The 23,556-nt window shown below is 38.6% G+C and overlaps 1 protein-coding gene across 1 annotated transcript in view; it reads right to left on the bottom strand.

The window, feature by feature from the left end:
* LOC130913382 (pikachurin) overlaps nt 1-23,556 on the bottom strand; it is a 98,821-nt gene that overhangs the window by 61,381 nt on the left and 13,884 nt on the right. Inside the window, exons 2-6 of the mRNA XM_057831964.1 lie at nt 22,580-22,689; nt 9,394-9,480; nt 5,926-5,952; nt 1,564-1,681; nt 1,348-1,483 (exon numbers count right to left, since the gene is read on the bottom strand). Of these exons, the coding sequence (XP_057687947.1) occupies nt 1,348-1,483; nt 1,564-1,681; nt 5,926-5,952; nt 9,394-9,480; nt 22,580-22,689 (478 nt within the window). The remainder of the gene's footprint in view (nt 1-1,347; nt 1,484-1,563; nt 1,682-5,925; nt 5,953-9,393; nt 9,481-22,579; nt 22,690-23,556) is intronic.

Here is a 23,556-nt window from a genome sequence, read left to right as displayed (position 1 = left end):
AAAAGAAATTAGTTTAACAAATATATTTTTCAATGCTGTCAAATTTAATTTCAATTTTATTTACGGGTGGTAATTAATTTTTTAAATTAATCACATTAAAATATTTGCCGCATTTAACGCATGTGCGGAATGACCCGCTCATGCATTGCCTCAAACAGATTACAATTATGCCGTTTTTGTACATTGAGAGATAAGAGGCAGAGAAAGGCGAGTCGATACAGGCGTTCATTGGACCGCGCCGTTTATTGGCATAAGCTTCGGCAACTCCTTCACAACAAACATAAGTATCATTTAGTGAAAGCACCAAAAAAAAATAATGTTCAGAAATAGAAAAGCGCTCAATGCAGAGCGAACTGGCATTCCCAATCAAAATAGATATGCAAAATACACATAAAACTTACTCAGACTTTGGTCAAACTCTATCAAACATTTCGTTTAGCTCAAAAAATACACTGGATGGCAATATTTAGTCGCAATATACAAACTATCAGAGGTCTCGTACGTTGTGAAGCCAGCACTCAAATGACCGTGGATGGACCAGTAAAAAGGGAACTACGGCGTCAGTCGAGGGACAAAACACACTCATTGGCTTGATTTCTACACATTGGCTTGATTTCTAATTAAAACTCGCCATTGACACCTTGTGGTGTATTTCAGTCACTACCTTACTTAGTTAAAGACGCTGTGGAAGAACGGCAGGGAGCCCGTGTGACATCACCGCTCGGCGACATCAACAATGGCGAGCTACTAGTTTATTTTTTGATTGAAAATTTTACAAATTTTATTATAACGAAAACATTAAGAGGGGTTTTAATATAAAATTACTATAACTTGTACTAACATTTATCTTTTAAGAACTACAAGTCTTTCTATCCGTGGATCCCTTTAACAGAAAGAATGTTAATAATGTTAATGCCATCTGGTGGATTTATAATAAACAAATACAGTACTTATGTACAGTATGTTGAATGTATATATCCGTCTTGTGTCTTATCTTTCAATTCCAACACTAATTTACAGAAAAATATGGCATATTTTGGAGATGGTTTGAATTGCAATTAATTACAATTAATTAATTTTTAAGTTGTGATTAACTCGATTAAAATTTTTAATCGTTTGACAGCCCTATTTTTTTAAATTTAAGATATAAAAAATGTAATGATAAATAACAGACATATCAAAATGATACAATCATACGAAAAATAAAATAAAATTATGTTAACAAGACACTGTAGAGTAAAGCATACTACATGAATGAAATCATACTAGAGGGACACAACAATAGAATCAAGTAAATCAAAATGTAAATAAACACAGATACACAATAGGTAACAACCCATAGCTCACCGGATGTAAGCAACCAGGAAGTGAAGGACAGGTGCGCTACCCTCACTCTCCCCTTGCTGCCACGACAACGCCAACTCCGTATCGGAAATCGCCACGACGACGGGCTCAGTCGGGGGTGAGGGCGGCATGCACGCATCTAACGGCAGACGATGACATCAATAATCCGTTACATTAATAAGAATGAACATCATCAAATAGATTTTTCTTTCAACTCACCATGAGAGGATGTGCTGACATCCCGTGGCATACTGGGCCGACCCTCGCCGGCCCAACCGTAAGCACCCACGCTCACTCGGTACTTGGTGTTCACCTTTAGGTTTCCAATGTCCACATCCTACATAGCACACAAACATAGTTCAATCATGTACATTAATGTTTAGGGATGCATCACTAAGAACTAGAGTGCGTCAACTCCATTTCTGTCTTTTTTTTTTTTTTTTTTTTCGGACTAGCGCAGAAACTAGTAGAGAAAATAAATCTTTCAGATGAAAACTGGTTAAGTCAAGGTTTAATGTACGGGTGACCAAGGGATCCAAATGAGGGATAGTTAGCTTGACTTCATTGTCTCTTGTGGAGGCTGGCCTGAACGCTGTAGTTTTGTAGGTTAGCAAGTTCACACAGTTTTATGTTATGCTAACTCTTGATGCAGGTTGGACTTTCAGTAGGAAAATTAGTGGTGTTTACCCCATCTCCACAACAGTGACGTCTTTTTACATTACTTACTCGAATCTGTCGGGGCTGTGCGAGTGTGAGTGTTTGTCCGTGTGGCGGGGGGGTCAAATCATCAGCTAATTAAATGTGCGTTTGAGGGGGGGGGGAATGGACCGGCACAAAAAAAAGGATAAATGTAAGTCCGAAGATAATGAAAATAATTCACTTAATAATGGTAGGGTCTATTTTATCCTTATAACATATTGGAAGACAATCTAAATTACTTGGTTAAATAACAAAATTAATTATATAATGCAAATAAGGTTGCTTAAAAGTTGGTGGGGGCCATTTGAGCATCCTGAAAAGTTGGTAGTGTCATGTCCCTACTGTCCCTATGCAAACCTACGCCCTTGTAGGTGACAGTCATTCGTTGCATTTAGCACTTTTTCCAAATTCATCAATGTAACACTATGTGTCACGGCCCCTGGCCGTTTAATATTTAATTTTCTGAGATTCTTCCAGTCAGGTGATCGTCGCCTCCACCAGCTGGCTGGTTCCCCTCCCACTATGACGAAAGCTGATCGACGCAGGACGGACTGACGGCGTCGCCGCCGCTGATTGGCCAAGAAAAAGGCGCCAACCTTCATAAACCTGTCGCTGTCAACGCTGAGGTCGCATTTGACAGCATTCTGCCGCGGTCCTCCTCGCCATCTGTTTGCTCGCCATTCACTCTCGTTTGCATTTGATTGCTAGTTTGATACACTCCCGCTTTTTTGGTGAGGTCTTTTGTGTTTATTCGTTATTGGATCGTTTTTGTTCACCACTGTAAATAAGAGCACTGAAGCAAGTAGGGGTAAGTCGCCATTTCTATTCAACCCGTTTTCTCCTGTTTTTTATAGCGTAGGAAGCTAGGTTAGTGGCTGTCTTTTCTTTGTTATTTTTCATGATTAGGGTTTAGTTAGCGGGTGGGGTTTAAGTGTAGATTCCTTTTGTTTGTTGTTTTGGCCTGGGCTTACCCTGAAGCCGCACTTCATCCACATTTTGTACATATTTATTGCGAGTTTGATTGTTGTGTAAATAAATTTGTGTCCACTTGCAAATTTGTGTGTCTCGTTTTATGTTACGCCCTTAGCGAGCCGTCTGTGGGACGTAACACTATGTCAACTTTCATTTCCAAGAAAACTATGCTTCACTTTCTGCAAAAGCATCCAAACAGTAAATTTCATAGATTGTTTCACAAAGTAAGTCATACTAGAGCTTCGGCAAATTGGTACAGTGGGGCAAAAAGGTATTTAGTCAACCACTAATTGTGCAAGTTTTTCCACTTGAAAATATTAGAGAGGCCTGTAATTGTCAACATGGGTAAACCTCAACCATGAGAGACAGAATGTGGAAAAAAACCCAGAAAATCAAATTGTTTGATTTTTAAAGAAGTTATTTGCAAATCATGGTGGAAAATAAGTATTTGGTCGATACCAAAAGTTCATCTCAATACTTTGTTATGTACCATTTGTTGGCAATAACGGAGGCCAAACATTTTCTGTAACTCTTCACAAGCTTTTCACACACTGTTGCTGGTAATTTGGCCCATTCCTCCATGCAGATCTCCTCTAGAGCAGTGATGTTTTGGGGCTGCCGTTGGGCAACACGGACTTTCAACTTCCTCCACAGATTTTCTATGGGGTTGAGATCTGGAGACTGGCTAGGCCACTCCAGGACCTTGAAATGCTTCTTACGAAGCCACTCCTTTGTTGCCCTGGCTGTGTGTTTGGGATCATTGTCATGCTGAAAGACCCAGCCACGTCTAATCTTCAATGCCCTTGCTGACGGAAGGAGATTTTCACTCAAAATCTCTCGATACATGGCCCCATTCATTCTTTCCTTTACACAGATCAGTCGTTCTGGTCCCTTTGCAGAAAAACAGCCCCAAAGCATGATGTTTCCACCCCTATGCTTCACAGTGGATATGGTGTTCTTCAGATGCAATTCAGTATTCTTTCTCCTCCAAATACGAGAACCTGTGTTTCTACCAAAAAGTTCTATTTTGGTTTCATCTAACCATAACACATTCTCCCAGTCCTCTTCTGGATCATCCAAATGCTCTCTAGCGAACCGCAGACGGGCCTGGACGTGTACTTTCTTCAGCAGGGGGACACGTCTGGCAGTGCAGGATTTGAGTCCCTGGCGGCGCATTGTGTTACTGATAGTAGCCTTTGTTACTGTGGTCCCAGCTCTCTGTAGGTCATTCACTAGGTCCCCCCGTGTGGTTCTAGGATTTATGCTCACCGTTCTTATTATCATTTTGACGCCACGGGGTGAGATCTTGCATGGAGCCCCAGATCGAGGGAGATTATCAGTGGTCTTGTTGTATGTCTTCCATTTTCTAATAATTGCTCCCACAGTTGATTTCTTTACACCAAGCAAAGAGTGAAGAGTTACAGAAAACGTTTGGCCTCCGTTATTGCCAACAAAGGGTACATAACAAAGTATTGAGATGAACTTTTGGTATTGACCAAATGCTTATTTTCCACCATGATTTGCAAATAAATTCTTTAAAAATCAAACAATGTGATTTTCTGGGGGGTTTTTCACATTCTATCTCTCATGGTTGAGGTTTACCCATTTTGACAATTACAGGCCTCTCTAATCTTTTCAAGTAGGAGAACTTGCACAATTGGTGGTTGACTAAATACTTATTTGCCCTCCTGTATTTTCACTTGTATTTATTTATTTAAAATCAATTATCATGAACTATTGAGTGATTAAAAAGAATTTTATGCTTAGACCATTATAGCACTCAATATGTGTTTTTCCCCTGGCAATCTAACCATAGATGGGAGAGCAAGCTCTTTGGTCGTGTAAGACTATCCTATGGTTCAAGTAAAAGATTATTACACATTCCAAAATGAAACAATCTGAGGGAAACTTTGAGCAATTTCTGCTAAAAACGCAAACCCCCTCTGACTCCAATAATAGACTTTTTTTCAATGCGCAAATAAGCTTTTGGCCCTTCCCTCACCCTGTAGTTTGGAATTCCAGAGTGAGTAAAATTCACCTTGTAAAGCAAATTAGATAAATAAAATAAAAATACAAGTGTTGATCTCAGAACTGTGAACAGATGCACTAACCATGCCAATCTCTTCACAAGTTATTCAGGAATTACTGATGTTTAATTTATCTTTCTAAGTGTACAGTTGCCCAACTCTAATTTCTAATGAGGTTTAAATTCGAATTACGTAAAATAAGCACAGCTCAACGAGTCAACTCCTGTGCTAAAAAGTGTATTTAAAACTTTAAAACATAACTTTTTGCATTTAATAAAACATGCAATTAATCGTGAGTTAACTATAGACTGCATGCAATTAATCGCTATTTAAAAAAAAAAAACAATCTCTGGACAGCACTAGATTATAATGTCATACAGTATAAGGCACAGGCCAAAAGCTACACACCTTCTAATTCGTGCGTTTTCTTTATTTTCATGACTATTTACGTTGTAGATTCTCACTGATGGTAATAAAACAATGAATGAACACGTGTAGAATTATGTACTTAGCAAAAAAAGGTGAAATAACTAAAAACATAATATTGTAGTATCTTTAAAGCAGCCACCTTTGCTCTGTTTTGCACACTCTTGCCATTCTCTTGATGTGCTTCAAGAGGGAGTCACCTAAAATGGTTTTTGACTTCACAGGAATGCCTTTTCAGGGTTGTTTAGGGGAATTTATTGCTTTATCCATGGGGTTTGGACCTTCATTTGTGTTGCATTGAATGAGGTGTGTCCAAACTTTTGGCCTGTTCTGTACGTCACCTTTTTATAAATCCCACTATTTTCAATGCCATAAAACTCTCCGACAAAATAATATTTACAAAATTGAGTTTACCCAGAAAGATATTTGAAAAAAAAAAAAAAAATCATATACTTACAAAGTTTGCTTGTCCATCAAATTGGCCCTTTGGGTGGAAAAAAACAACAAGCCATTAGACAAAATAGAGGTGAGACTTTCAAATCAGTATTTTTTGAACATGTACTGTTGCTATGCTGTGCAATGCAAACCATCCACTGCTCCCCTTCTACTCTGCGATGTTACGTTGTGCTATTTGTGTTGTAGGACTGACGGTAATATTCATAAGCATTCTGACTGCTACTCTGGGACATTATTTTGCTGCTATCTTGAAGTCATTCACTACCATTGACATTGAAGCATCATCATTCCCTGCCAGCCATCCCAGTTAAATTGAATTTGGCGTCTACCGCCGTCAGTAGCAGCCATTGAGTTACAGTTGTGGTCAAAAGTTTACATACACTTGTGAAGAACATAATGTAATGGCTCACTTGAGTTTTCAGTTATTTCTACAACTCTGATTTTTCTCTGATAGAGTGATTGGAACAGATACTTCTTTGTCACAAAAAACATTCATGAAGTTTGGTTCTTTTATGACTTCATTGTGGGTGAACAGAAAAAAGTGATCAAATCTGCTGGGTCAAAAATATACATACAGCAGCGCTAATATTTGGTAACGTGTCCCTTGGCCATTTTCACTTCAATTAGGCGCTTTTGGTAGCCATCCACAAGCTTCTGGTTGAATCTTTGACCACTCTTCTTGACAGAATTGGTGCAGTTAAGTTAGATTTGATGGCTTTCTGACATGGACATGTTTCTTCAGCATTGTCCACAAGTTCTCAATGGGGTTTAAGTCAGGACTTTGGGAAGGCCATTCGAAAACCTTAATTCTAGCCTGATTTAGCCATTCCGTTACCACTTTTGATGTGTTTTTGGTGTCATTGTCCTGTTGGAACACCCAACTGCGCCCAAGACCCAATCTTCGGGCTGATGACGTTAGGTTATCTTGAAGAATTTGAAGGTAATCCTCCTTCTTCATTATCCCATTTACTCTCTGTAAAGCACCAGTTCCATTGGAAGCAAAACAGCCCCACAGCATAATACTACCACCACCGTGCTTGACGTTAGGCATGGTGTACTTGGGGTTAAAGGCCTCACCTTTTCTCCTCCAAACATATTGCTGGGCATTGTGGCCAGACAGCTCGATTTTTGTTTCGTCTGACCACAGAACTTTCCTCCAGAAGGTCTTATCTTTGTCCATGTGATCAGCAGCAAACTTCAGTCGAGCCTTAAGGTGCCGCTTTTGGAGAAAGGGCTTCCTTCTTGCACGGCAGCCTCTCAGTCATTGGAGATGCAAAACACGCTTGACTGTGGACACTGACACCTGTGTTACAGCAGCTTCTAATTCTTGGCAGATCTGCTTTTTGGTGATTCTTGGTTGAATCGTCACCCACCTGACCAATTTTCTCTCAGCAGCAGGTGATAGCTTGTGTTTTCTTCCTGATCGTGGCAGTGACAAAACAGTGCCATGCACTTTATACTTACAAACAATTGTTTGCACTGTTGCTCTTGGGACCTGCAGCTGCTTTGAAATGGCTCCGAGTGACTTTCCTGACTTGTTCAAGTCAATGATTCGCTTTTTCATATCCATGTATGTATATTTTTGACCCAGCAGATTTGATCACTTTTTCTGTTAACCCATAATAAAGTCATAAAAGAACCAAAGTTCATGAATGTTTTTTGTGACAAAGAAGTATCTGTTCCAATCACTCTATCGGAGAAAAATCAGAGTTGTAGAAATAACTGGAAACTCAAGAGAGCCATGACATTATGTTCTTCAAAAGTGTATGTAAACTTTTGACCACAACTGTATATGGCAAAAAACAGTCTGGTACCAGACTAACTAAAGATCTGATGCTTTACTTCATATAAAATCTAGAGCTGTCAAACAATTAAAAATTTTAATCGAGTTAATCACAGCTTAAAAATTAATTAATCGTAATTAATCGCAATTCAAACCATCTCGAAAATATGCCATATTTTTCTGTAAATTATTGTTGGAATGGAAAGATAAGACCCAAGACAGATATATATACATTCAACATACTGTACATAAGGACTGTATTTGTTTATTATAACAATAAATCAACAAGATGGCATTAACATTATTAACATTCTGTTAAAGCGATCCATGGATAGAAAGACTTATAGTTCTTAAAAGATAAATGTTAGTACAAGTTATAGAAAGTTTATTTTAAAACCCCTCTTAATTAAAGGTGGGAATCTTTGGGCACCTAACGATTCGATTACGATTCAGAGGCTACGATTCGATTATAAATCGATTATTGATGACCCCCCCCCCCCCTCCCCGCTATTAGCTGCTTTTAATGTTTTGTACATTAGTTACAAAAACTGTAAAATAAATAAATAAATAAATAAAATAAAATAAAAACCCTTGCAGGCTTAAATAAATAAATAAACATTCAATTAATTTAATGTTGTGAATCAACCGTTAAAGTTGTTAAAATTGCTCCCGTTATTCCATAATTTCCCTTTTGTCTACTTTCGACATGTGAAAGTTTTAAAACTATTTTAAAGATAGATTCAAGTCAATATTTTACCGATTTAGGAGTATTTTAGATAAAAAGTTAATTAGGTTCGTTTGGAAGGTTCGCTTCAACAGCCTTGCAGGGAAGTCTACTGCTTTAAGATGGCGGCCGTTTACTAATGCCCGCATCTAGCTTTTTGTACATATGCTGCTAATGCCACCGAGTCTATTTGCATCTAGTCCTATATAAATATGATATCTACCGTACCATTGTGTGGACGTACTTTGTAGCAGCTTTCTGCAGCAGTCAGGTATGTTGTTGTTTTTTTATCTCGCGGCATGAGTTGAGCTAGAGCCATGAGTTGAGAATTGGCATTACCCGAGGGGCCGGGTAATGACAAGCATGACGTTTAGCTACTCTCCCTCCGTTCCTCATTGCGTCCCGAAGACCGTGCGGCGCGCTGAGTGTGTTTTACTTCCGCTTTACTTGACATATTTCAATAATCAGAATTTGGATTTTTGTGAATCGTTCTCGAATCTTCCACGGCCGAATCGCAAATAGTCTAAGAATCGGAAATTTCGCACACCTCTACTCTTAATGTTTTCGTTTTAATAAAGTTTGTAAAATTTTCAATCAAAAAATAAACTAGTTGCTCGCCATTGTTGATGTCAATAATAATTATGGTGCTGAAACCCATAAAATCAGTCACACCCAAGCGCCAGCAGAGGGTGGCCAAACACCAAAAAACACAAGTAACAAGTGGAAATGACATTTTGCTGTCATTTTAATCTGTTTGAGCGGGGCATGTGCGTTAAATATGTCAAATATTTTAACGTGATTAATTAAAAATAATTAATTAACGCCCGTTAACGCGATAATTATGACAGCCCTAATAAAATCATTTGGATTTATTGCAAACATCAATTTTAGTTTGTACTGAAATGAAGTCTTCATGTGTTTGTGTTAACATAGAGTTCGCAAAAGCATGTTCTACTACTTACCGTAGTCAGTATGTCCAAACTAAGAGGGACTTCCCTCACGGAGGTTGTACCCAGGAGACGGCCATTTTTCACCTCAGTGTAGAATACCTAAAATGCGCATAAGGACATTGTCTAAAAACAGGAGCAAAAACCTCTGCCAAGGCTTAAATTATGATGAGTAATATGATGAGTACTCTCCCACAGCACTGCATATAATTTAAAGGACTGTACTCCGGCCAATAAAAACAGGCAGAAGCACCAGACACACAGTTTATTTGTCAGTTTATTGGTTGCTACAGTAAGTGCAGCTCGCTGACTAATCCTCTTAGAGCAGACATATGGTCAGAGCACACACTGATTCACACTTTGTTAATGGGCGATGCCAATTAGGAAGGACACAAGTAAGGCCAAAGGGTGAGCTACACATAGTGTACACAAACAAATATTTCATTAATACAAGCACTGTATTCGATTAATTGACCGTTGAGAATTTTCTAAAGCAGTTGCGGTGCGTAAGCGGTCCTTAACCAATACCCCCCCCCCGCCCAAAAAATATGCACACAAACTTAGTCAATCATTTACTCCTTAATTTAGTGTGTAAAACTGAATACAACTTCTGTCAAACGATTACATTTTTTAATCGAGTTAATTACAGCTTAAAAATTAATTAATCGTAATTAATCGCAATTCAAATCATCTAGAAAATGTGTCATATTTTTCTGTAAATTATTGTTGGAATGGAAAGATACGACACAAGACGGATATATACATTCAACATACGGTACATAAGTACTGTATTTGTTTATTAAAACAATAAATCAACAAGATGGCACTAACATTATTAATATTCTCTTATAGCGATTCTTGGATAGAAAGACTTGTAGTTCTTAAAAGATAAGTGTTAGTACAAGTTATAGAAATTTTTATATTAAAACCCCTCTTAATGTTTTCTATTTATTAAAATTTTTAAAATTTTCAATCAAAAAAATAAGCTAGTAGTTCGCCATTGTTGATGTCAATAATTACACCATGCTCACGCATTGTGCTGAAACCCATCATATCATTTGGACCCAAGCGCCAGCAGAGGGCACCAAACACGAGACAACAAGTAACAAGCGGACATTACACTGCTGTCAATTTAATCTGTTTGAGAGGGGCATGTGTGTTAATTGCGTCAAATATTTTAACGTGATTAATTTTTAAAATTTATTACCGCCCGTTAATGCAATCATTTTGACAGCCCTACTTTATAGAAATGATAAAAACGGGTAACATAACATTAATGAATCGATATGAAATTAAATTTGGCATGTTCTCCCCATGCCTGAGTGGGTTTTCTCCGGGCACTGTGGTTTCCCCCCACATCCCAAAAACATGCACGGTAGGCTGATCGAACAAGCTAAAATGTACCTAGTTATGAATGTGTGCGCGAATGGTTGTTCGTCTCTTTGTGCCCTGCGATGGCTGGCAACCAATTAAGAGTGTACCCTGCCTGCTACCCATAGTTAGCTGGGATTGGCTCCAGCACCCCCGTGACCCTCTTAATAAATATATGTTTGTTTGTTTGTTTGTTTTTTCGGTCCAATTATCGTGACTAAATTCATACCGGGGTCCTCAAATGGCCGCAGCGGGTGCTGGATTTCATTCCAACCAAATGAGATGAATACCTTTTCACCAGTCTGGGGTCTTACAAGTGTAATCAGTTGATTGCAGTCAGGTGCTACTTGTTTTAGCAGACACCACATCAGTTGAACTGTCTGTGCTCAATCGGTATGAAGAAAAACCAGGTCCCCCTTTGTGGGATCGGTTTGACATCACTGGTCTAGGGCTATTTTGCTACTTCATGACCTGGATCACTTATAGTGATTCATTGAAACATGGATTGCGCTCTTTACAAGAAAAAGCTGTAGTAGCATGTTTGGCAATCAGTTCAAGACCTCTAACTAAGGAGAACATGAGTTCTGCTACACTACAACGATCCCAAAACATCAACAAGTTAAGCTTTTTGAGTGGCCTAGTCTACACTTGAATCCACTAGAAATGCTTTAGCATGATCATGCTTAAACACAGTCCTCCCATCCATTCTCTTTGCTGCTTATTCTGACAAGGAGGCAGTTTGCAACCTGAACTGGTCACCAGCTGAGCGCAGAGCTCATAAGACATAGAATAAAAATTATTCACTCTCAGATTTACACTAAACGACAATTTGAAGTGTTCAAGTAACTGACAAAGTAGGTTTTTGTTCTTAGTAGTACCCAGAGAACGCTCTTTGTGGCACAGGGTGTACATGCAAATTCTACATAGCAGATCTGGAGAATTTGAACCTTTGCCAGCTGAACTGTGAGACAGATGTGCTAAGTAGTCAGCCACTAAAAATTATCCAGTGTGACTGAATTCAAAGAATTCTACAAGGAAGATTGGGCACACATATCTCCTGCAAAATGTAAGAAGACTCACTGCTTGTTATGGAAAAAGCTTAATTTCAATTATGGCTCATGGGGCAATTAATTTTTCATACAGGGCCTAGTATCTTAGAATATTCTGTTTTCCTTGACAAATAAAACACAAATCTCAAAGACTGTTTATGTTAACATTGGTTATTGATGTCCGGTGTTTACATATATTTGATGATCCTAAACATAAAAGTGGAAAAAATATCCCAAAAATAATAACTTGGGAAATGGTAGAGGTGGGTAGAGTAGTGATTGAGAAAATATTATGTGACCCGAAGTGAATTAGCACATTATGCCTTATGATAAATTCAATCCGGGTCAAAGGGCAGAATGATGGGGGAAAATATTACATTATGCCTTTGTGATGTATGATTGCTTCTGTGACATAGATTGTAACAACATCATTTGTTTTTCACCTTGTTCCCATAGTTAGGAGACGGGCTTGAGTAGGGAAGTTCACGAGATAACTTGTTTTGCACCATAGTACGCGCCTGAGTTCCATAGCTAAGAGGGAATCTCACGAGATAACTTGTTTTGCAATCATAATATTTGTTTGTCAAGTAATAATATTTACCATTTGTTGCATCTGTTGCAGCACAGCTCATTTGTCCCATGTGAAAAGTCCTTTTTCAAGAGGGCTGAACCAAAAGTAGCTTTAATGTTTGTCATTGGACGGGGCCACGCCGCTCGGGGGCGGAAGTTGGCCTCTCCGCCTCCGAGGGGTGCATCCTTACAAAAGCGGACGTTTCCAGGCGACCCGTGAAGTCCGCTGATGGATTAAGTGTACGGATCGCCCAGCTTTGTCCTTTTGCCGCTTTACTGGAGTGTTGCTGGCTTCCCACTCATTTTGTCACGGTAAGCGATTTTCATTGCTAAGGGACAACATAGTTGTGCTGTAACGATAACGCAGGGATTCTGGGATTGACAAACTCAAATCTAGCGTCACGTTACCATTGTTTTTGCTTGTTTTTGATACTTTTTGCTTGCTCTTGTGGGATTGTAATCAATAAATCTCATTTATTCTGTATTTTCTAATCAATAAACATTGTCTATTGAGCAAAAGTGTGCCTGTTACTGATTCACCGCGAACCTGGAAATTTCGGAAAACATTAGTGGCATCACGGACTTGTCATATTACTTGACAAACAAATATTATGGGTGCAAAACAAGGTATCTCGTGAGATTCCCTCTTAGCTATGGAACTCGGGCGCGTACTATGGTGCAAAACAAGTTATCTCGTGAGATTCCCTACTCAAGCGTGTCTCCTAACTATGGGAACAAAGTGAAAAACAATAGATGTTGTCACAATCTATGTCACAGAAGCAATCATACATCACAAAGGCATAATGTAAGATTTTCGCCCATCAAGTAGCCAAATATTATACTCAAGAGCACCATTACTTCTAAATGATATTACTCAAGTGACAGTAAAAGTATTGATACAAAAAATTACTCAAGTACAAGTAAAAAAAAATATTCGTTGAAAATAATACTCAAGTAACATTGTGAGTCACTGCTTACAATGTCAGATTTAAAAAAACATTTTTTTTTTAAAAACAGCATATTTTTTTCTCATCACAACTTCATCTACAGTATACAAATTGTTATTATTATACTATACTATATAACCTATTACATGACTGTATTAGGCCAAAAGGATGACACAGAAATCATTAAATTCAGACCAGAACAATATGACCCATTACCTGTCCAAAGAGTATGAGTGCCCTCTAGTGAAAAAAAAAAAAATACATTGTTATGTTTTATTAGTATAATGGAGTCACATGGCTATTGTTGACACGCCTCACTGGGGAAACTGAGACAGCCACTGTCTGCATCTTTGGCAAAAATAAAGTCAATATGGAGAATAAAGAGGAAAAATTTGACGACTCTAGTGTAGCCCAAAGTAGCATAGTAAGAGTAGTGTTTCTTTTCACAAATCTACTCATGTAAAATTAAAAAGTAAAACTACTCTTAGAAGTACATTTTTCTCCAAAACCTACTCAAGTAAATGCAACAGAGTAAATGTTATGCGTTACTACCCACCTCTGGGAAACAGCAAATACATATTACAGGTAGTCCCCGGGTAACGAATGAGTTCCGTTCCTACGCTGTTGTTGTAACCCGAATTTCCACATAAGTCGGACTTAACCCTCTGAGTACCTCTAAATCTCAAAATGACTATCTGAAAGTCCAAATAAGTATTGTATTTTGTTTAACGATGGATGATACACTGCCTTCTGGTGGTAGTTTTGGGTCCGGCTGAACTGTCGCCTTGTATGACTGAGGAGCAGACTCCGGCGTCCGACATGGATAAAGGATAGCTGCTGTGGTTCAGCCAACATCAGGATGTAAGTTGTTTCAGCTAATATGTGTTTGTGTATTTGTAATTAATACACAAACATATATTTAATTAATTTTAATTAATTTGTAATTAAGTTTAGAGCTTCAGTTTGTGGATTTATGTGTGAGCGACTTGCGATGAGAATTGTACCGTAATTTTCAGACTATAAACCGCTACTTTTTTCGTTCATTTTGAATCCTGTGGTTTATAGTCCATTGTGGCTTATTTGTACATTTATTTGTGTTAATAGATAACACTTTATTTGACAGCGGCATCATAAGACCGTCATAATTATGATATGACACTATCATTGGCGTTACTGAATGCTTATGAAAGATGTCATTAAGTGTCACCCGGCAAATTATGTCACTAACTCCATTTATGTCCAGCTCGGATCTCATACATCCATTAAAAAGTGAGATCATTTGCTCGATGACACTAAATGACATCTGTTATAGTGTCATTTCATAATTATTATTGTCTTATGGCAGTCCTATTGCGCCACTGTCAAATAAAGTTTTACCAAATAGCATAACTAGCAATTAATGAAACAACTGGAACAGTAACTGTAAAAAAAATCATTAGCACAGAACATGAATTTTTATTGTTATATACATCAGTAGAGCTGCAATGCATGCTAGGAGGCATGTTGGACAACAACAGTGTTGAGAGCAGGTGGTAACAGAGGTTGACTGTCTTTCCGTAAGCCAAAGATTTGCAGCCAATTGGTTGAAAGCTTCACAGTGGTTCATTTGGTTTTATGACAGTCGTATGATGCCGCTGTCAATGTGTTACCAGTTAATATCTTTTGGTGTAAATACCCCAATATACAGTGAGTACAGCTGCAGCTTATAGTCCAGTGCGGCTTATCTATGAACAAATGCTGTTTTCGTGTCAAATTGGTTGGGTGGCGGCTTACAGTCGAGTGCGCCTTACAGTGCGAAAATTACGGTAAATACATTAGCATTCGTAGCATCTAGCGGACTTTTGTTCTGCAAAGGGTGATGCTATCCACAAAGAAACACTGTTTTTTGGCATTCAAAGCACATACAGTGGGGCAAATAAGTATTTAGTCAACCATCAATTGTGCAAGTTCTCCTACTTGAAAATATTAGAGAGGCCTGTAATTGTCAACATGGGTAAACCTCAACCATGAGAGACAGAATGTGGAAGAAAAACAGAAAATCACATTGTTTGATTTTTAAAGAATTTATTTGCAAATCATGGTGGAAAATAAGTATTTGGTCAATACCAAAAGTTCATCTCAATACTTTTTTATGTACCCTTTGTTGGCAATAACGGAGGCCAAACGTTTTCTGTAACTCTTCACAAGCTTTTCACACACTGTTGCTGGTATTTTGGCCCACTCTTCCATGCAGATCTCCTCTAGAGCATTGATATTTTGGGGCTGTCGTTGGGCAACACGGACTTTCAACTCCCTCCACAGATTTTCTACGGGGTTGAGACTGGCTAGGCCACTCCAGGACCTTGAAATGCTTCTTACGAAGCCACTCCTTTGTTGCCCTGGCTGTGTGTTTGGGATCATTGTCATGCTGAAAGACCCAGCCACCTCTCATCTTCAATGCCCTTGCTGATGGAAGGAGATTTTCACTCAAAATCTCTTTACACATGGCGCCATTCATTCTTTCCTTTACACAGATCAGTGGTCCTGGTCCCTTTGCAGAAAAACAGCCCCAAAGCATCATGTGTCCACCCCCATGCTTCACAGTGGGTATGGTGTTCCTCAGATGCAATTCAGTATTCTTTCTCCTCCAAACACGAGAACCTGTGTTTCTACCAAAAAGTTCTATTTTGGTTTCATCTGACCATAACACATTCTCCCAGTCCTTTTCTGGATCATCCAAATGCTCTCTAGCGAACTGCAGACGGGCCTGGACGTGTACTTTCTTCAGCAAGGGGGACACGTCTGGCAGTGCAGTATTTGAGTCCCTGGTGGCACATTGTGTTACTGATAGTAGCCTTTGTTACTGTGGTCCCAGCTCTCTGTAGGTCATTCACTGGGCCCCCCCGTGTGTTTCTGGGATTTTTGCGCACCGTTTTTGGTATCATTTTGACGCCACGGGGTGAGATCTTGCATGGAGCCCCAGATCGAGGGAGATTATCAGTGGTCTTGAATGTCTTCCATTTTCTAATAATTGCTCCCACAGTTGATTTGTTTACACCAAGCGTTTTACCTATTGCATATTCAGTCTTCCCAGCCTGGTGCAGATCTACAATTATGCCCGAATTTTCTCCAGTTAAATGTGGAGAAGACAGAGGTGATCATTTTTGGGCCAAAAAAGGAAAGGTCAAAGATAAGCAGGCAACTTAGCACAATGTCACTTACAGCTACAAATCAAGTCAGAAACCTTGGAGTAATTACTGACTCAGACCTAAAATTGGATAGCCATCTAAAGTCCGTCACTAAATCTGTTTATTACCACCTAAAAAATATAACCAGAATTAAGGGGCTTCTGACTCAACAAGACATGGAAAAACTTATGCATGCATTCATTTTCAGCAGATTGGACTATTGCAACGGTATATTTACGGGTCTTGATAAAGAATCAGTCAGGAAGCTGCAGCTAGTACAGAATGCTGCAGCCAGAGTCCTCACAAATACAAGGAAGCTGGACCACATTACACCGGTTTTGAAATCGCTACACTGGCTTCCAGTGAGTTAAAGGATAGACTATAAAATACTACTGCTCGTCTACAAAACACTTAATGGCCTTGGACCAAAATACATGCTTGACTTGTTATAGATTCCTATGAGACATCTAGACCCCTAAGGTCGTCTGGAACCGGTCTTCTGCATGTTCCAAGAAAAAGAACCAAGCAGGGTGAGGCGCATTTAGTTATTATGCTCCTCACCTCTGGAACAAGTTACCTGAACGTCTGAAGTATGCTCAAACTGTTAGCTCTTTTAAATCAGGGCTAAAAACGCTTTTGTTTAGCACTGCATATCCATAACTGTCTATATATTTCAATCTACTTGCTTTCTATTCCTCTTGTGCTTATCTCCATTGCTGATTTCAATTATTATTAGTAGTAGTAGTTTTTGTTTTATTTTTATTTATTTTTATTCTATTTGTGATTAAATGCGATCTTTATGTATAATTTTATTTCCGATTTTGATTGTCTTGGTTTTTACGTTGTATTGATTTAAATGTGATTTTTATGATCTTCATGTGATGTAAAGCACTTTGAATTGCCTTGTGTTGAATTGTGCTATATAAATAAATTTGCCTTGCCTTGCCTTTTGTCTCTGGTGTCCTTCGACAGCTCTTTGGTCTTGGCCATAGTGGAGTTTGGAGTGTCAACAGGTGTCTTTCATACCGATAATGAGTTAAAACAGGTGCCATTAATACAGGTAATGAGTGGAGCCTCGTTAGACCTCCTTAGAAGAAGTTAGAACTCTTTGACAGCCATAAATCTTGCTTGTTTGTAGGTGACCAAATACTTATTTTCCACCATGATTTGCAAATTAAATCTTTAATAATCAAACAATGTGATTTCCTGTTTTTTCCCACATTCTCTCTCTCATGGTTGAGGTTTACCCATGTTGACAATTACAGGGCTCTCTAATCTTTTCTAGTAGGAGAACTTGCACAATTGGTGGTTGACTAAATACTTATTTGCCCCACTGTATAAAATTGACACAATAGTCAACAACTCTATAGTGGCAAAGCAAGAAATAAAGATTTATTATTTACAAAAAAAAGAATAGCATCTATGACAAAAACAATAACAATCAGCGTCTGTCAAGGCCGATGTGCTGGGTGGACAGAGCATGTGACAGGCTTCTGTTAATGGCTAGTGGAGGGAAAATGGACATCCACACAAAAAAACGGTCAATTTGATTTGTGGCTTTTTCCATTACTTTCACACATGACAACTCTCTATTAGAGTGACGGCAGAAGAAACAAGAAGTAGCTCACTGATAAATAGAGTGGCAACCACACATTGTTCTCTTCCTTTTCATCAACCATACAGTATGACAACTAATGTTACATCTTTATTCAGTGCTACTTCTTGTGAAACCGAACAAATGCATGGACTCAAATTGCAATCACATAAATCAAAAGCCGATCAATGGGCAGCTTGTTAGAATCAGAAACTAACGTCACAGTCTGTCTTCCTTTAGTGCTTTTTGTCAAACAGCACGAATGGATGCCACTCAAACAGCAACAGTTAAACCTTTGAAGTGAGATCTCAAGTGAGGTCTAGCGAGGCAACACTCAAGCACAGAGACCTCAACCGTCAGAGGTTTGGTTCCGTCCAATTTGTAAACACAATTGAACGTCTCAAGGCCACGGTGCCACTGTGGAATCTATTTGACAGGCACTTTAAAAGCCACCCGTACAAGTGGCTCGCATTGACGTAGTGTGGTAGAAAAGGCTGGAACCTGTATGACATTTCAATTCTGTTTTGCTACGCTTGTTACATGAATGGCAGTGTTGAAATCGTTGCAAAATAATACGCTTAGGGGTTCCACATTTTATTTTGTGTGTATGCAAAAATTATATGAATGTAGTTCAATTGAATCGATTATTTAACCAGTCCAGTCAAGTCAAAGTTTATTCCCAATGGATTCTATAGACACATGGCTCATATTAAAAGGTTATATAAGAAAAATTAATAGCGTAATTTTCGGACTATAAGCCGCTACTTTTTTCCCCCTCATTTTGAGTCCTGCGGTTTATAGTCCACTGCGGTTTATTTGTTGATTTATTTGGATTAAGAGGTAACACTTTATTTGTCATAAGACCATCATAATTATGACATGACACCATCATGGGCATTACTGAATGCTTATGACAATTATTATTAAGTGTCATCTGGCAAATTATGGCACTAACTCCATTTACAGTGGGGTAAATAAGTATTTAGTCAACCATCAATTGTGCAAGTTCTCCTACTTGAAAAGATTATAGAGGCCTGTAATTGTCAACATGGGTAAACCTCAACCATGAGAGACAGAATGTGGGGGGAAAAAAAAAACAGAAAATCACATTGTTTGATTTTTAAAGAATTTATTTCCAAATTACAGTGGAAAATAAGTTTTTGGTCAAACAACAAACAAGCAAGATTTCTGGCTGTCAAAGAGATCTAACTTCTAACGAGGTCTAAACAAGGCTCCACTCATTACCTGTATTAATGGCACCTGTTTTAACTCATTATTGGTATATAAGACACCTGTCCACAATCTCAGTCAGTCATACTCCAAACTCCACTATGGCTCCAAACTCCACTATGACCAAGACCAAAGAGTTGCCGAAGGACACCGGAGACAAAATTGTGGACGTGCACCAGGCTGGGAAGACGGAATCTGCAATAGGTAAACGCTTGATGTAAAGAAATCAACTGTGGGAGCAATTATTAGAAAATGGAAGACAAACAAGACCACTGATAATCTCCCTCGATCTGGGGCTCCATGCAAGATCTCACCCCGTGGCGTCAAAATGATAACAAGAACGGTGAGCAAAAATCCCAGAACCACATGGAGCGACCTAGTGAATGACCTACAGAGAGCTGGGACCACAGTAACAAAGGCTACTATCAGTAACACAATGCGCCACCAGGGACTCAAATCCTGCACTGCCAGACGTGTCCCCCTGATGAAGAAAGTACACGTCCAGGCCCGTCTGCGGTTCGCTAGAGAGCATTTGGATGATCCAGAAGAGGACTGGGAGAATGCGTTATGGTCAGATGACACCAAAATAGAACTTTTTGGTAGAAACACAGGTTCTCGTGTTTGGAGGAGAAAGAATACTCAATTGCATCCGAAGAACACCATACCCACTGTGAAGAATGTGGTTGGAAACATCATGCTTTGGGGCTGTTTTTCTGCAAAGGGACCAGGACGACTGATCAGTGTAAAGGAAAGAATGAATGGGGCCATGTATCGAGAGATTTTAAGTGAAAATCTCCTTCCATCGGCAAGGGCATTGAAGATGACACGTGGCTGGGTCTTTTTCAGCATGACAATGATCCCAAACACACAGCCAGGGCAACAAAGGAGTGGCTTCGTAAGAAGCATTTCAAGGTCCTGGAGTGGCCTAGCCAGTCTCCAGATCTCATCCCATAGAAAATCTGTGGAGGGAGTTGAAAGTCCGTGTTGCCCAACGGCAGCCCCAAAACATCACTGCTCTAGAGGAGATCTGCATGGAGGAATGGGCCAAAATACCAGCAACAGTGTGTGAAAAGCTTGTGAAGAGTTACAGAAAACGTTTGGCCTCCGTTATTGCCAAGTGCCAACAAAGGGTACGTAACAAAGTATTGAGATGAACGTTTGGTATTGACCAAATACTTATTTTCCACCATGATTTGCAAATAAATTCTTTACAAATCAAACAATGTGATTTTCAGTTTTTTTTTTCCACATTCCGTCTCTCATGGTTGAAGTTTACCCGTGTTTACAATTAGAGGCCTCTCTAATATTTTCAAGTGGGATAACTTGCAATATTAGTGGTTGATTAATACTTATTTGCCCCACTGTATGTCCAGCTCGGATCTTTTACATCCATTCAAAAGTGGGTTAATTTGCCAGATGACAAGAAAGAACTGTTATAAGCAGTCATTAATGCTCATGACAGCGGCATGTCATAATTATGATTGTCTTATGACAGTCTTACAACACCACTGCCAAATAAAATGTTACCAAATATCATAATTAGTAATTAATGAAACAACTGGAACAGTAACTGATGAAATAATTAGCACAGAAGATGAATTTTGATTGTTATTTACATCTGTAAGCGCTGCAATGCATGCTAGGAGGCGTGTTGGATGACAAGTGTTGACAGCAGGTGGCAGCAGTGGTTGAGTGTCTCCCCCAATGGAACAGTGATGACCAAATGAAGCTTTTTGAAACAATGAAGCTTTGCAGCCAGTTGGTTCAAAGCTTCAAGGTGGTTCATTTGGTCTTCTGACAGTCTTATGATGCCGCTGTCAAATAAAGCGTTCCTGGTTAATATCTTTTGGTTTAAATATCCCATAACACAGTGAGGACAGCTGCGGTTTATAGGTCAGTGCGGTTTATCTATGTACAAATGCTGTCTTCGTGTCAAATTTAGCATGTGCGCGGCTTAAAGTCAGGTGCGCCTTATAGTCTGAAAATTACGGTAATAGTAAATGAATAATACCGTAATTTTGGGGCTATAAGGCGCACCTGACTACAAGCCACACCCACCAAATTTGACATGAAAACGGCATTCGTTCATAAGCTAAGTCGCACCGGACTATAGAGTATTAAATGGTAACACTTTTTGACAGCGGTGTCATAAGACTGTCAGCATTTACTGGAAAGTGAAGGTGTTACCTATTAACTGAAATAAGTCAAGTTATAAGCCACACTGGACTATAAACTGCAGGCTTCAAAAGAGCGGGAAAAAAGTAGCAATTTATAGTCCAAGAATTATGGAAATTTTTTTTTTTTTTTTTTTTAATTAAAAAAAACACTAATAGTAATGATTCGATCCCCTGACCCAAACTCAAATTAATCAAAACTTAAAATGGGGTTACACAGACAAAATATCTAAAAAAAATTATTATGGGCATTTCCAATCATGATCTCTTTATTTATATTTATATACTTTAAACTATTGAATGGCATTTGTATGCGTTTTCAAAGACTTTGTAACAATGTAGCGGGATCTGTAGTTATTTTATGCTTTTCCAATGTAAATTAATTGATTAATTAATCAATCAATGTATTTGCTTTAATATATATATTTTTTAAAGATTTTCTTATTTTTTCAAGGCATATTTGTGCACTTAAATTTGTTTCATTAGCTGAATTTCATGTTATATCATGGTCTTTTGGTTTAGTCATTACAATTTTTCATTACATCCTGCATATTGAATTTATTAGAATTTTTATCTATTTATTTGACTATTATTATTTTTTCACGACATTTTAGTTACAGTTTCATTTACTTTGACTGTATGTATTGAAATTTGATCAGCTCATATTTTTAAATGGACTAAAATGTGTTAATTCACTCACCACTATTTTTTTTTCTTAATCAAATGACACTTTGGTTGCATGAAACCATATCTTATGATTATTCTAATAAAAACACAAATACAAATTTTATTGTGTAAATCAACGGGTTGTGAAATAGGTAAATATTACATTGGGTTTATTAAACATATTCATTATGCCTCATAATTTAACTAAAAGATATTTCAAGTCCTTACTTCATAATATAATTCTTACATATTTCCACAAGTGCAAAAGTTCCATCCGTTCACTTTATAACTGAGCGATGTAAGCATGTTTTTTTTTTTGTCTATTGTTTTTTTTCACCAGTGATGGCAAAATTGGTTTGATGACAGAGAACAGCTAGCTGAACCCTGCAATTGTGCTGTCCTTGTTAGATAAAGCGACGTAATGAGTGACAACCTTGTATCCGGTGATGGTGCTCACGTGTCTCCGCGGCATCTTCCATCGCACGCTGAAGGCGCTGCAATTGACGCTCTCTAATTGGATGTCCAACGGAGGACTCAGACGATCTGGTTTGGACAAAATTGACAACAGAATGAAAAACAACACAGGAAGTGAAGACATAATCAACCAAAGTTACCCATAATTCTTTTTGAGTCTTCAAAAATCAACTGAATAGAAGCGAGGACCTCCCTGCAAATAAGTGGAAATAGTGGAGTATCCATATCTATATTTATATCAATACTTACAGAATTATAAATGGAACTTATCTGAGTAGGTGTCTGTTTGTTCATGTAATGTATTATTTGTGTGTTAAAAAGGTCCAATATTTACACTGCGCCAATCGAACTTTCCGAGTCGGATCATCATCACATGGATGAAAAGTCCACTTATTGATTGGACAAATAAAAGAAGAAATACCTCCCACCTGGGAGGGGGGGGCGTGGAGCACATATCGTCTCGAGCAGAGGCGGGCTCGGCCCCTCCTGACTCGATGCTGAGTGAACTGGAGTATATACAAAATGCATTGGGGAAATTAAATGACGAAAAGTACCCCAAGTCACATAGGCGTGCAAACACTTTCACTTTCGTGACTTTTTGGATTGTCATATTGTCGCCACTTCCTGGAGAACGAGACTCATGAAACGGCCGCCCCATGAGGCTCCGCCTGTCTCGGCCACTGTTAGCGCTGATAAGATAATTATTAAATGGTTATTAAATATCCATGATTGATTGAAATGAAGAGACATTTTTGTGAGTGATAACTATAGACATGTTTAGCTCTTGATAAAACTGCCTTGTCATTCTGACCGGTTTAAACTGGCCTAGGTTCCACAGGTCAACTTCCAAGGACAAGCCACAGACATTAAGAAACTAAACTGTCTGGAACATTTAAGAAATCATATTGTTGCATTTTATGACTTGCCAAATGCTAT

The sequence above is a fragment of the Corythoichthys intestinalis genome, chromosome 3 (assembly GCF_030265065.1).
Source record: "Corythoichthys intestinalis isolate RoL2023-P3 chromosome 3, ASM3026506v1, whole genome shotgun sequence".
Lineage (NCBI taxonomy): Eukaryota > Metazoa > Chordata > Actinopteri > Syngnathiformes > Syngnathidae > Corythoichthys > Corythoichthys intestinalis.
The sequence above is the reverse complement of the archived record's forward strand: the minus strand, read 5'-3'. Positions and strand labels throughout refer to the sequence as shown.